At 39.2% G+C, this 14207-nt stretch overlaps 1 protein-coding gene across 2 annotated transcripts in view; it reads right to left on the bottom strand.

Annotated features, from left to right (window-relative positions):
• frem2a (FRAS1 related extracellular matrix 2a) overlaps positions 1-14207 on the bottom strand; it is a 109316-nt gene that overhangs the window by 40727 nt on the left and 54382 nt on the right. Inside the window, exons 6-7 of one of the 2 annotated variants that reach the window (XM_066651598.1) lie at positions 10472-10723; positions 4998-5073 (exon numbers count right to left, since the gene is read on the bottom strand). In XM_066651598.1, coding sequence (XP_066507695.1) covers positions 5018-5073; positions 10472-10723 — 308 coding nt within the window. In that variant the 3' untranslated portion in view covers positions 4998-5017. Of the gene's footprint in view, positions 1-4997; positions 5074-10471; positions 10724-14207 lie in introns of those variants that run through there. The other variant, XM_066651600.1, reaches the window with a different exon arrangement.

Raw genomic sequence — 14207 nt, 5'->3', positions numbered from 1 at the left:
GCCTGTGTGTATGTCCCAGAGAGCTCCTGCAGCACAATAAATAGCACATAGGCATTTCTTCATGCAGGTGTGTTTCCAAAGCCACTAGCCCCTGGGACACATGAGTACATAGTCTCAACAAAGGAGATGTCCTGTACGCCTGTGTAGCCTTTTTTGTTGTGGAATAGCCTGGGGAATGTGCAAACAGCTCTTACAACTAATGTTACTGTTCATACAGGAAAATGTAAATAAATAAATAAAATTAAAAGATCTTGGTGAGCAGAAGTAACTTGTGTATTAATAAAATGTGCACTGTTACCATTATAAAAGTGTCTTATTTATTTATTCAAAAGAGACATACTTAAAATTGTATTATTTTAAAAGGAGAAATGTATATGTAAATTAATTTATAAACACAGTAGTAATGAAAGTTATTTTAGTTTATTTTAGTTAGGCAATTAGTTAAACAGATATTGTTTCTCTTCATAAGTTTTTTACTCTGGTAAGCAGAATACAGTCAATATAATCCCTATATACATATGGTTCTAATAAAAATAAATCATATTGGATATTAATCATCAAAACTGTATTGGGTGATATATCGTTTGGTTAAAATTATTGATAATGATGTCCAATTCTAAAAAATAATTTTGTTCACTTATTTAATTATAATTTAAACATACAAATGTTCACTCTATCAAGACATAATTAAAAGCCAATTTATATTATTTATTCTACCATAACAAATCAATAATTATAACACAATTTTTAAAATTTAACCGTTATTATTAAATGTTCGAGTTTCATCTGTTAATTTGACATTTGTAATTTTGACAGTGTGTTCCCGTGTCCTTGTAGGTTTCCGCTGGGTGCTCCGGTTTACTCCCACAGTCAAAAAAACACACGTTGGTAGGCAGACTGGCTACTCAAATGTGTCCGTAGGTGTGAATGTGTGAGTGTGTGTCACCCGGTGAAAGACTGGCACCCCCTCCAGATTTGGTTCCTGCCTTGCGCCCAGTGATTCCGGGTAGGCTCTGGACCCACTGTGACCCTGAACTAGATTAACTTAACTAAACTATTAGTGTCTGTTAAAGTTCTAATAATAAAATATTGTCTATCCACATTTTAGCTCCTTAAAATGTTTCAATAATGTTGACGACAATTTAATTGTCCTAGCCACAATACATATGTCATGACCATCAGATCCAAACCTCCAAATTAATTAAATTTCAAAATAAATATTTTTTTATTAAAAATATTACAATTATATATTAAATAATATATTAAATATGTTAATTTATTTATATAATTATTTAATTTTTAACATTAATTGAAATATCAGCTGCTAGTTTCATTACATTAAAATTGCATGACAAAAGGCCAGTAAAAAAGCTTCAAAGGCACAAAACCCTGTGGTATTTATTAAGATTTCACGATCAAAAAAACGATAAAATTTTCCGTTTTTGACTGAAAATATGAATGATATTTAAATGTACAATAAATGAATCAGTGTAAGATGTGTGTGTGTTTGTGAGACAGGAAGGAGTGGTAAGGGACTGAGAGGTGGTTATGAAATGTAACACATACGTCAGCATAAATAAAATGTAATCTACTTTCTGTATTCAGCAGTAGCGACACAGTTTAAAGCCCAAAATAAAACCACAAATATCACTGGGCTATGTAAAAAGACAGATTTGTGGAAGACGTTGTGGCCAAATTGGGCAAAAGAATTATTTTGTGTTAAAAAAAATCACATATTGTAACATATGTAAACATTCATTCATTCATTATCTGTAACCGTTTATCCACTGCAGGTGGATCCGGAGACTACACGGAATCATAGGGCGCAAGGCAGGGACACACTCTGGAGGGGGCGCCAGTCCCTCACAGGGCAACACACACTCACACATTCACACCTACGGACACTTCTGAGTAGCCAATTCACCTAACAATGTGTGCTTTTGGACTATGGGAGGTAACCGGAGCACACGGAGGAAACCCACGCAGACACGGGGAGAACACACCACACTCCTCACAGACAGTCACGCGGAGCGGGACATGAACCCACAACCTTCAGGTCCCTGGAGCTGTGTGACTGCAACACTACCTGTTGTGCAATAATACATGTGAAGGTAATGTTTGCTTGCTATAACAGGACTCCTGTTGCATGGGTCTGTATTTGAAATTGAGCTTTTTAGGATGCTTTGCATATTGATGATCTGAGGCTTGAATTTTGCACTGTGTTCGCCTGTGTGCTCTTACTGATAATCAGAAAACTGTTGTTCTGTTTTTTTGTAGGAAGCATATCATTGCTGCACGTCCTCAGACACTGGACAAACTGATTAACTCAACATATTAACTCAAATCACTCAGTGTTTAATCACAGCAGTGCTGTGCTACTGACACCCAATAAACACACCGTGTTTTAACAAAGTCCATTAGCTTTTAAAAAGAAAGAGATAGAGAGAGATAAAGAGAGAGGGGGGGGATGGGCAGAGAGATGGGGAGGAGAGAATATAAGTGAGAACAAGACACAAAGCAACAAAGAGAAGCAAGATTGTAAAATCTCTGAGTTCCTCCGACATGCTTTCAGACAAGCCGCAGGTGCTGTGTTTTATCTTGTTAGAATTTCATTTCATTTTTTTTATCAACAGAGTAGAACCCAAAAAAGAAACATGCATGCCTACACACACACACACACACACACACACACACACACACACACACACACACACACACACACAGACAGACAGACAGACACACGCGCACAAACCTTAGACCCTAACAGTAAATGTGGGGGAAAATTGAGTTTGGGTGGAGCTGCTGGCTGAGTTAACACTAGGTTGAACTCCTGAACCTCATCTCATTTCACTAACACACACACACACACACACACATTCCTGACCCTCATCTCAGTTGACTCGATTCACTCAATTCACAGATGCTCCCTCTCTCTCTCTATCCCACACACACACACATTGAGAGATATGATCATTTTAGCCAGAGGGCTGATCATCCTCAGTCTGTTTACCTGCACACACACACACACACACACACACACACACACACACACACACTTACATACCACCCACTTCCTGCTCTTTCATAGGGATTGTTTGATCACTCAACAGAGGCTCCCCTCTTCAATCTCCTTGGCTGATGGCTATCTCTCTCTCCATCCATCTCTTCTCTCACACTTGTTTCTCTCCTAAAAATAAGAAATCTCAAAGGCCCTGAGGATGTGCACAGCTCTGACACAGACTTATTTGTCAGACACCTGGCACCAAGCTGAGGTCAAATGTTGTGTTAAACATTCACTTGAGGGTGTACCTAAAATTAACTACGGCTAAAACCCTGCGATCCCGTAACACCTCTGTCCCCAGAGAACACATATGTAGATGCTCTCTCACGAGGAAATGGAAACAGAAATGATTCATGACCCACTTAAGCGCTTCATTCCAAAAACACGAGTTCAATAATTCATGTGTGTGTGTGTGTGTGTGTGTGTGTGTGTTTGAGAGAGAGAGAGTGAGAGATACTAAAAACAGCTAGTGTATTGTTTATTGTCAAAAATTGTCAATGCCAAATAGGCTTTTGCAATATAGATATTACATATGGCACAACGTATGTAAATTGGTTGAATAAATAATAACACTGTATTTAATTACTTGTTTATTTATTCATTAATTGACTGATTCATTGATTGACTGATTGATTAATCGTGACCTTAGACGAGCATGTGTAGATAATTGAATTTAATGTGATAATGGGACATTAGATTAAATGCCTAAGAACTGCATGAATATATTTTAATATTTTTACAGCAATCTCATTATACGTAATAAGACATTTTACGCTATGTTGCATCTCTTGTCAAAATATGATTTAATGAAGCTTTGCCTGTGTTTATATGTGAATTAATTTATTTTGCTCTAAAACTCAGCATGATCTAAATTAGGACTCCAAGGAACGTAAAGGGAAAATATATTTCCAAAACTGGAATTTAGAAATTTGTAAATATCTTTGTAAATTTGTAAATTAATATTTGTAAAATTAATAACTAACTAAATAAATAACAGCAAGAACTGTGCAAGAGATTTGGAGGTGTGTCTAAAGTATTGAGGTAAGGCTTCCCCAACTTCGGGAAATGTAAGTATTGAAAATGCTGGCATATATATTATTACTGCATGTCACAACTACCTCCCATAATTCACACTTTTTAATAGAGTCTAGGGATGTATTAGTTGCAGAGCAAACTTGTCTCCGCAAATAAAGCGATAAATAAAGTAACCCCGAAATCATTAACCCTAAACTGAGACATTATAATAATGTAAAAATGTCCTCTCGCCAGTTCGTCAGGCATATCACATTACACATTTATCTCCCTCTCAAAAATATATTGAAGTACTGGCATTTTCTCTTTATTGCTGTGATTATAGATTTTTATTGATTTTAAATAGACGCTAGTAATAAATATAATTCCTTGGAGCTTCAGTCTTATAAATGGACAAAGAGATTAATTTCAGAACATTGTGTGATTAATTAGGATTTACTGTAATTGATCAACAGCTCTAATATGTCAAAATATCATCATCATCATCATCTTTGCCGCTTAATCCATTTCAGGGTCTCGGTTATGTCAAAAAGTGTTAAATATAATATACAATGAATATCTGCTACAGGGTATAATAACCCATCATCAGATCATCCAAAATCTAATAACTAACATGGAATCAGATCCAAAACATAAAAAGGCTCTTAAAATTAATCTGTCTGACAGGCGTTTCAGGGATTGTAGTTTAGATTCAAAGACAAGTGAGCATTTCGGATCTGGAGCAGATAAGATCTACAACTCTGAGGATACAGCAACTCAGAAAATAAGGTTGCGCTGGAAACCTCCAATTCTTAAGAGCCAGAGGGGTGACTGTTTGTGTGTAGAGATAGTGAGAAAGAAGCTTACATACTGCAGCATGTCAAAACAAGCCACGCAGGGTAAAGCTCTCATCAAGCAGCACCTTCCTCTTCCATCCACGCAGCATTAGCACAAACCCACAGCACAACCCCATGTAGAGCTCAGTTCCACCTTAACTAGAGCTGTGTGAAGAAAAATCAATCAAACGCTCATGCAGCCACTCCATCCGACTATCTGAAGCATGCTGGATTTCTCACTAATCCGTGTTCAGCCTTTAAGAGGAACACGTAAAGAAAAACACATGCATGTATACAGAGCTACACTGAGATTTACTGGGGGAATTTACATAATATAGTCTTCCAACATTTTTTTCTGAAATGAAGGGTATCAAGTAGTACTTTGTTCCACTTTTCCTGCAGTAACCACTTCATGTTTACTTCTGAATCACTCCAGCTCATCCGAAAGGTACCATATGGAGCTCCAACACTTCACAGAACACAGTTCCATTTAGGGCCAGGCAATAGTTCAATATCAATATATATTACAATAAAAATGCTACAATAACAATGATATGACTTTTAAACACATTTTCAAAATTTCATATCATTTACAGCATCTGACACTGACTGATGTTTAGTACATGACACTGACGTCTGTTCATTGCACTTTATTTTAAAGTTAGTTTAAAAATATTGATATAGACAAAGCCAAGAGGTTTATGTTTGAGGGTGATGTCATGTTTCGTTTTTATTCTTGGCAATTTTTCTATGGCTTTTAAATTGTTAATATCAATATCAGAAATATATTGTATCAATGGAAACTAAGAAATATATTGTGATATACAATTTGGCCATATCGTCCATACCTACCCATCTTGCTCACACATGGCATTAAGCATATGGTACTTTTCCACTGCATGGGTCCGGCTCTACACGACTCGACTCGACACAGCTCGGCATGCTTAAATTTTGTCGCTTGTCACTGGCAGGCCTCTCCCTCGAAATGGAGGTAATGTCTAACAGGAATCGCTGGCTTTGAAAACCACTACATCGCTGGCTGTAAAGTTAGGCGCTGTTTAGTCATTGTGTTTTTGCGTGTTGTTTTTTTGGACTGAACACGGTTCTGTGTCCCAGTTCTCACAGATCAGTTTTACTTGTTACATGTTTGGCTTTCACTGGTAATTTTCATCTGCCATCGGCTCAAGGAGCATATAAACCTCTTCAAAACACCTCGAGATAAAGTTACGAGCTCCCGTTGTGAGTCCGATAAAAATAAATGTGAAAGCTACTTTACCGTATTTTCCGCATTATAAGGCGCACCTAAAAAACTCAAATTATCTCAAAAGCCGACAGTGAGCCTTATAATCCATCCATTACCTGTAACCGCTTATCCAATTTAGGGTCGCGGGGGTTCCAGAGCCTACCTGGAATCATTGGGCGCAAGGCGGGAATACACCCTGGAGGGGGCGCCAGTCCTTCACAGGGCAACACAGACACACACACATTCACACCTACGGACACTTTCGAGTTGTGTGTTTTTGGACTGTGGGAGGAAACCGGAGCACCCGGAGGAAACCCACGCGGACACGGGGAGAACACACCAACTACTCACAGACAGTTACCCGGAGCGGGAATCGAACCCACAACCTCCAGGCCCCTGGAGCTGTGTGACTGCGCCACCGTGCCGCCCGCCTTATAATCCGGTGCGCTTTATATATGGACCAATATTGAGCCACAACAGGTCTCGCAACTACGGTAAGCAGCCGCCTACTTCATTTTCTTCCGCGCGCGGTGCATGCTGGATATATACCGGTATATATATTTCATTTTTCATTTGTTTTTTATGTAAAGACCCCAAAATGGCTCCTATTAAGAGACACGCATATGACGCAGAGTTTAAACTCAAGGCGATCAGTAACGCAGAAGAACACGGGAATAGAGCAGCAGCAAGAGAATTTAACATTAACGAATCAATGGTGCGAAAGTGGAGGAAGCAACAAGATGACCTACGCCTTCGAGTGTTACTATATTGTGATTATTATTATTATTGAATCGAGGAAAAGTCCCCCCCCCCCACTATGTGGGGTATATTAACATTGCACTACATGTTTTTAATAATTAATATTAATAAAGTTGAACTGACCTATCTGACTGTTTTGTTGACATTCCCTTTAGCGCAGCTCCATCTAATTGATGCATAACGTAACCCCCAGCCTCTACTGTAGCGTCTATTGTATGCGCCTTATAATCCGGTGCGCCTTATATATGGACAAAGTTTTAAAATAGGTCATTCAATGAAGGTGCTCCTTATAATCCGGTGCGCCTTATAGTGCGGAAAATACGGTAATTTAAGAGATTTAACAAGCGGCAGTTTGTGCTGGATTTGAATGAGCTCTGCATTTCGTGGTGATTGACAGGTCTCTCTGGCCAATCAGAGCTCTGCAGGGTTTACACGTCACCATTTAGTACCTACTCGGCACGGCTGAAACCCGGAGAGAGCTGTTCCAGGGACCAGGTGCCAGATTTGGCCAGTGGAAAAGTAAAAGAACCATGCAGAATCGTGTAATTTCCATGCAGTGGAAAGCACCAATAGTGTCCAAGTTTGGCTGTTCCAGATTATACAAGCACATAAAACTAAACATATCCACACTGGATGCACCATGAAATACCAGAACCTCTACTTGCTATGTGTACATTGCTCTGAGCGCTTATGCTGAATGGAGATTGGCTGTTTTGCTTGTCCTACTTTGAATATACTTTGAATATGACCTGGGAGAAGCCATGATTGTTTCTGGAAAAGCAAAATAACACAGAAACAGAGACAAAATCCTCAAATCCCTTGCTTACGACTGGAACATAACAATTTCCCCTTCACTGAGAACGCAAACAGGCTTAAAGAGCCTCACACTTATCTGCTGTTTCAGGCCTCATAAACCGTGGAGAGGAAAAAGACAATCCTGGGCTCAAGCTCAAGTGTTCTGTGTACAATTACATTCCCATATGTTTAGCATATGCTTTGCATTTATCCAGGTGAAAAAAGGCACCCAAATTCAATCCTTTCACTTCTGATATCCCATATAAATTCAAATGTTTTCTCTTTTCAGAACAATTCCCCCCCTCTGTATTTTTGGACATTCAAAACCCTGGCCAAATCCAGCCATTGTTTTGGTTCTGAGCAGACAAATATCAAAATAGAATCATTCTTTGTGTTAGTTCCTACTAAAAGCTGGAGTAATGTTTATTTAGTGCTTCCTCTGTCACAAAATGCTACAAAGTTGGGAGAGTGAAGGCTAGCATGTGTTTGTAGCAACTTCTTTTTGTAATGCTGGCTAATACAGAGCCACTGGGCAGCTCATCATAACTGGAGAAAAATACTAACTGTCCAGATCAGCTCACACTGTCTAACATCATGCAGAGTGATGAGGGAGAAGGGGGCCTTGGATTCCTGGCCTCAGACAGCCATGGCATGCCCTAGCATAGAACCTAAACTAATATTATTGGGGACATATTCTAAACTTTTTCCACAAGTTAACACACGTCCCTGAGGACTTAGTGAGGTCAAAATACCACAAGGATCAAACAATACAGCAAAAGTCTGCCCCTGTCTTAACAGGCCCATTCTGAATGACAAGTTTCAGCTCCTGTTACATGTTTAAATGAGAAGGGGCCAATATTTAGTTCAGATCACAGAGACGCAATCTTTAAAATGTTTTCTCTTTGACCATTTATTTTTAAGAGTTTATGAGGATCTGGGCGTATTTATAACACCTGCATAATTTGTAGAATTCGATTTTTCTTATTTCATTTAACGTAAAAAAACAATTCTACATTTCACCAATATTTATTTATTCATTCAGTGTAACAGCTTAAAAACAAGACAACTGAGTTTGATAAACATATTCATACCACTGTATATCTTCACACCACTTCCCCTTACACTAATATTTCAAGCAAAGACATGACAGGATTTTAGCCAACCTGAGCTTCAGCTTTAGTATTGTTTTAGGCATTTTAAGGTCAAACAGCTTCATTCTGCTAAAATCCACAACAATTTTTTAATACACAGGCCATCTGATTAATTTAGAATTTGATTTAGTTTGATAGTTTGAATAAGGTCGCAAGCTGCATCAATTTTTTTAAGACCCACATATGTATTATTAGGTCTTTGTTATAAGACTTCTTATAACATTGTGTATGCATATTTCCAGTGAAAGTACCTCTCCTAGGAACTGGCTGCTTGGACTTATTTTACAACTTGTGGGTTGGTAGGTTGTCCAGATCACCAGATTATTGTGCAAATGTGCAGATTTGTTTCTAATATGTCCTGTTTAAATAAAATGTAATTATAAATGCCATTGTCCTGCTGCCTCATACATGTGAATCAAAGCTTTAACTGTGCTGCTTTAGTCACTGATCATGGGGCTTTTTTCAATACAGCAGTATTCAGTACAGACAGAAGCAGCACATTGTTGCCAATAGGTTTTTTATTATTATTATTATTATTTTAGCACAGACTACACAGGTCGTTGATTAAAACCACTGGGCAGCATTAAAAATTAAACATGCAAATTGAGAATTAAAAGCAACCAAGTTAGAGCCAGGGTTCCACGTTCCATTTCAATTTCAGTGTCAACAAGAAGAGAGTCATCGATTCATTTTTCAGGCACCTTGAGGCCACAAGCCAATCAATGTAAAAGGTTTTTAACTCTTTAAGGGTAGACAAACAAAGAGGCTATGCACAAATTTCACATGAATAAAATATTTTACATTACACTGAATGATCATACTGACCATATGAGAGCACTTTGTAGTTCTACAATTAGTGTAGTCCAGCTGTTTCACCTGAATATTTTCCCATCCCCATTTCTCTCTATTCTTCAATAGTCAGCATTCCCACAGGACCAACACAGAGCAGGTACAGTTTGGGTGGTGGATCATCCTCTGGGCTGCAGTGACGCTGACGTGGTGGTGGTGTGTTAGTGTGTGTTGTGCTGGTACGAGTGGATCAGACACAGCAGGGCTGCTAGAGTTTTTAAAGCCCCCAATGTCACTGCTGGACAGAGAATAGGATGGCCAACACAAACTGTGCAGCAAAAAATGAATTAGTCTCCGACTTTATACTTAATAGCTGGACCAACGAGGTAGGTGTGTCTAATAGAGTGGACAGAGAGTGGACACACTGTTTAAATACCCAAGCAGCACTGCTGTTTCTAAGCCACTTTTACCAGCGTGAAACACACTACCACTACGTCAGTATCATAACTCAAATCATACCTGCTCTGTGGTGGTCCTGACCATTGAAGAGTAGTGTGGAATGGGGATAAGAAAGTATGCAGAGAAACAGACGGACTACAGTTTGTAACTGTAGAACAACAAAGTACTCCTGTATGGTCAGCAGAGCTGATATAATGGATAGTGTGTGTATAGATACATTGTAGGTGATGGAGTATTTTCATTTTCATATTTTATTCATGTAGAAATGCTGCACACATTTGAATCAAATAAACTCCAAGTATCTCTTTCCCCAACATAACAAAAGCACTCTATATTCATGCACTACTCCTCTGAGGGTTGTTCTTACCATCATCCAGGTCAGGCAGGATGCTGATGCGTGTGCTGGGGTATTCTGAGCCCAGACGGCCCCCCAGCGCTGTGCTGAGGGACACATTAAAGCTCTCCTCCTCTTCGTACAGTGAGTCATCGATGATGACTAGACGGCAGAATTTCTCAGTCTCACCCTTTTCGAAACGAAGCATGCTGGCTTGCTCTTCTGGCCGAGAGATGTAGTCAGAGTAAGAGAGGACGGTGCTAGGGACAGTGCCTTTAGCAGAACCTAGACGAAAAGGAGGGAATATGATGTTCAAGAGAGAGATTGAAGATAACAGCTAAATTACAACAATTTTAAAATCATCTACAATAGTCCAGAGCCCGGTAATTGCTTAGCATACTGTTTTTAGGTGTGAAGGACCTCTCTCTCTCTCTCTCTCTCACTCACTCACTCACACACTCAGTCAGATTTAATAAAATGCATCTCAAGGGGAGTGACTCAGAGAGTTACATCAATGACTGTTAAAATTAATACTTATAATGTTAAATTCCCTGCAGCACAATTTCATGTCCTGAAATTCCCTGCAGCACCCCAGACCTTACCCACAGCACATTGCAGGGATTTTCCTCTCCAGAGAAAAAAAAAGTTTTAAGTGGTTACATATCGCTACCTTGAAGACGTGACGACTGGCTGGAGGAGTAACACAGGCAGTGGCTGTATGACGGGAGGTGGGGGGTGGGTGGAATAACGGAGAGTAGGCGGGTGAATGTGGGGAGACGAAGCGTAGATACGGCTTAACTTAGCACGAATTTCGATGTCTGCTATTTACACTAATGCTAAATTGTTAAAGCTACAATTTGCTAATCTTAAAAGCTCACTCAAGTCTGGGCGCGCTGGGAGACTCACCTATTGGGGTCAGTGGCCATTTCCAGCCGCCGGGTCAGCGGAGGCTCGGGTTCGTTTCTAGAGTCATGGTTCGTTGTTGGAGGCAAAAAATATTCAAATGCCTGGTTCGTATCTTGGAAAGTTCGTTAGTAGACGTTCCACTGTATATTTCAAATAGCTTTTAGGGGACAAAAGAAATTTTAATTTAAAGTAGAACTTAGAAGAAGGTAGAACTTTTTTTTTTTTAAGCATAAGCACCTTTCTACAGCCATGCTAAATGGAATGTGTTTACAAGAGCATCAGCATCAGCTACATTAGCTCTTAGTTAGGTTTCATCTCCCCTGGTTTTGATGGTACTTGGGGAGCAAAATCATGACACCATAGTGTAGCTGTCACTGCACCATGTTTCCTCTTACACAAAAAAACAAACAAACAACCCCCCCCCCCAAAAAAAAAAGAAAAAAAAAAAACTTTACGTGCTGTGCAAGTGTGGCTTCATCTGGGAGAATGTTGCTAATTTTGATTGACAGTGTACATGAGCTTTTCAAGCTGCAGTAATAGATGGCAGTTTTAATGCCAATTACATATGACCGTCAGGATTTTAACTGTGGATTGCCATGAAACCGGTAACAGTATCATGTCTATTCCAGATTACCTACAATTATCTCCTGAAAAAGGTTTGGTTTAATCCTTCAGATTAAATTTCAGTTCTTTACATTTTAAATCAGCTTCCATTTTCCCCAACAGCATGTCTGTCATGACTAATACTTATATGGTGTTTTTCTGTTCTAGACCCCAGTAATGGCTTAGTCTTGTTTGTAGTTTGGCAACTTTTGTTTACACTTGAGTAATGGAAAGCATCTTTAATGCTTACTCCAAAACAGCAAAACAAAGAAACAGCAGCAGCTTCCTTTTCATGAATCACTATCACATTTTAAATATTAAACTGCCACATGGTTTCCAAGATACCTAGAGAAGACACAGCTGAATGTCACACAGATGCTTTTAAAGACTAAAATAACATTAACAGCTGCCATTAATAGACCATAATAAATCACAGTCAGTCATTCAGTGAGTCACTGTCTGTTACGGCTTAGCTCTTGATTCTTGAGCAGCTTTTACAAAGTCACAGGGGTAGGATCACATTGTTATTAGCAATGTTGTTTGTGGACAAGTTTTTGGCTATATGTATATGTCCTAAAAATGTAAAATAAACATGTGGACATCTGCTCATCCAGAATTTCTTCTAAAAGCAAGCAGGTCATCACCTTCCTTCTGGGAAGTCTTTACACAAAATTATGAACCATTGCTGTGAGGTTATGCAGTGTGATTGCACTGAGTCATGAGAACGTCAGTGATGTCTGGTACTGATGTTGGATGATAATTTTTGGGTCATAAAAATCACATGGCATTGGACATTATGAATGTAGGCTCACGTGTGGCTGTTCCAGAATGTCTTATTTAATACCTTGCTTTTCAGTGGAGGTTATACAAGCTTTGTGTGCACAACTGAAGCGGGTAATTTCAAGAAGCTGGATTCACCAACTATATCTAAAAACCTTTGTATATAAGGTGTATTACTGCAATGTGACTAAAACATCTTGCTATTCAACTTTGGTGGAAACCTGTAGATACCTGAAATGCACAAACACCATATGGGAGCAGTAGAGTTAGACTGCTAGAGTTAGTGCTTTTTTCAGCTCTGAGAGAAATGCCTTTTTAAATGGAAATGGCTCTATATATGGTAGAGAAAAGTGAGCTTTCGCCTATCGAAAGCCAAAATACAAAATAAACCATATTAAATTTTAAGTAAGTTTTTGAGATGATATGAAAACTACACAAGTTGTGACCTACTTTAAATTGCTGATGAAAATATCAACTGTTTTTTAATCAGTTGATCAAAAATTGTGTGATAACATAAGTATTTCCAGGGAATAATTCATTCAATCATTCATTGTCTGTTACCGCTTATCCAGTTCAGGGTGGGCCCAGAGCCTACCGAGAATCACTGGGCGCAAGGCGAAACACACCCTAGGGGTGCCAGTCCTTTGCAGGGCGACACTTTCACTTACACAAATACACCTATGGACACTTCTGAGTAGTCAATCCATCTATCTAAGTGTGCTTTTGGGAGTTAACTGGAACACACGGATCAAACCTAAAAAGACATGGGGAGAACACACCAAACTCCTCACAGACAGTAACCCAGAGTGGAGCTCTAACTCTCAATCCCAGGATCTTGGAGCTGTATTACAGCAACACCACCTGCTGTGCCACCATGCCAACCTCCAGGGGATAATGCCATTATGAAAAGTACTTTTAGTGCTAAAAGTCACTTTGATGGGAAAAGTGCTAACTATACACTAGACGATTTTGAAAAGATTTTGTAAAGACTTTTAAAATATTAGTCTGACACATTCCCACATCTAATGATGAGTTTCAAAGTTTCCAGAGACTTGCTGGGGTTCCTACGCACTCTCCTAATCTCGATCATTTGGGGCGAGGTGGTCAGGAGAGCTGTTTTAACTCTTTAACTCTTTTTCCAATGAGGCAGGCAGAACACTCTTTTTCACGGGCAGAACACACCAACTCCTCACAGACAGTCACCCGGAGCAGGAATCGAACCCACAACCTCCAGGAGCTGCTGTTCCTGGAGCTGTGTGACTGCGACACTACCTGCTGCGCCACCGTGCCGCCCGTTTTGATTAAATCAGCTGTATTTAATATTATCACAAGTCTTTAGGCTTTGCTCATGCAAATAGTGATGTGGATATAAGTATCCAATAAACATTGCAAAGTACTGTATTTATAAATATGGAAAAACACTTATATTTGACGAGTTGGCAATGAGAATGCGGTCACTAATAAATAGCAGTGGTGTGGT

The sequence above is a fragment of the Hoplias malabaricus genome, chromosome 18, assembly GCF_029633855.1.
Source record: "Hoplias malabaricus isolate fHopMal1 chromosome 18, fHopMal1.hap1, whole genome shotgun sequence".
Lineage (NCBI taxonomy): Eukaryota > Metazoa > Chordata > Actinopteri > Characiformes > Erythrinidae > Hoplias > Hoplias malabaricus.
Note: the sequence above shows the minus strand (reverse complement) of the source record. Positions and strands in the feature narration are given on the sequence as shown.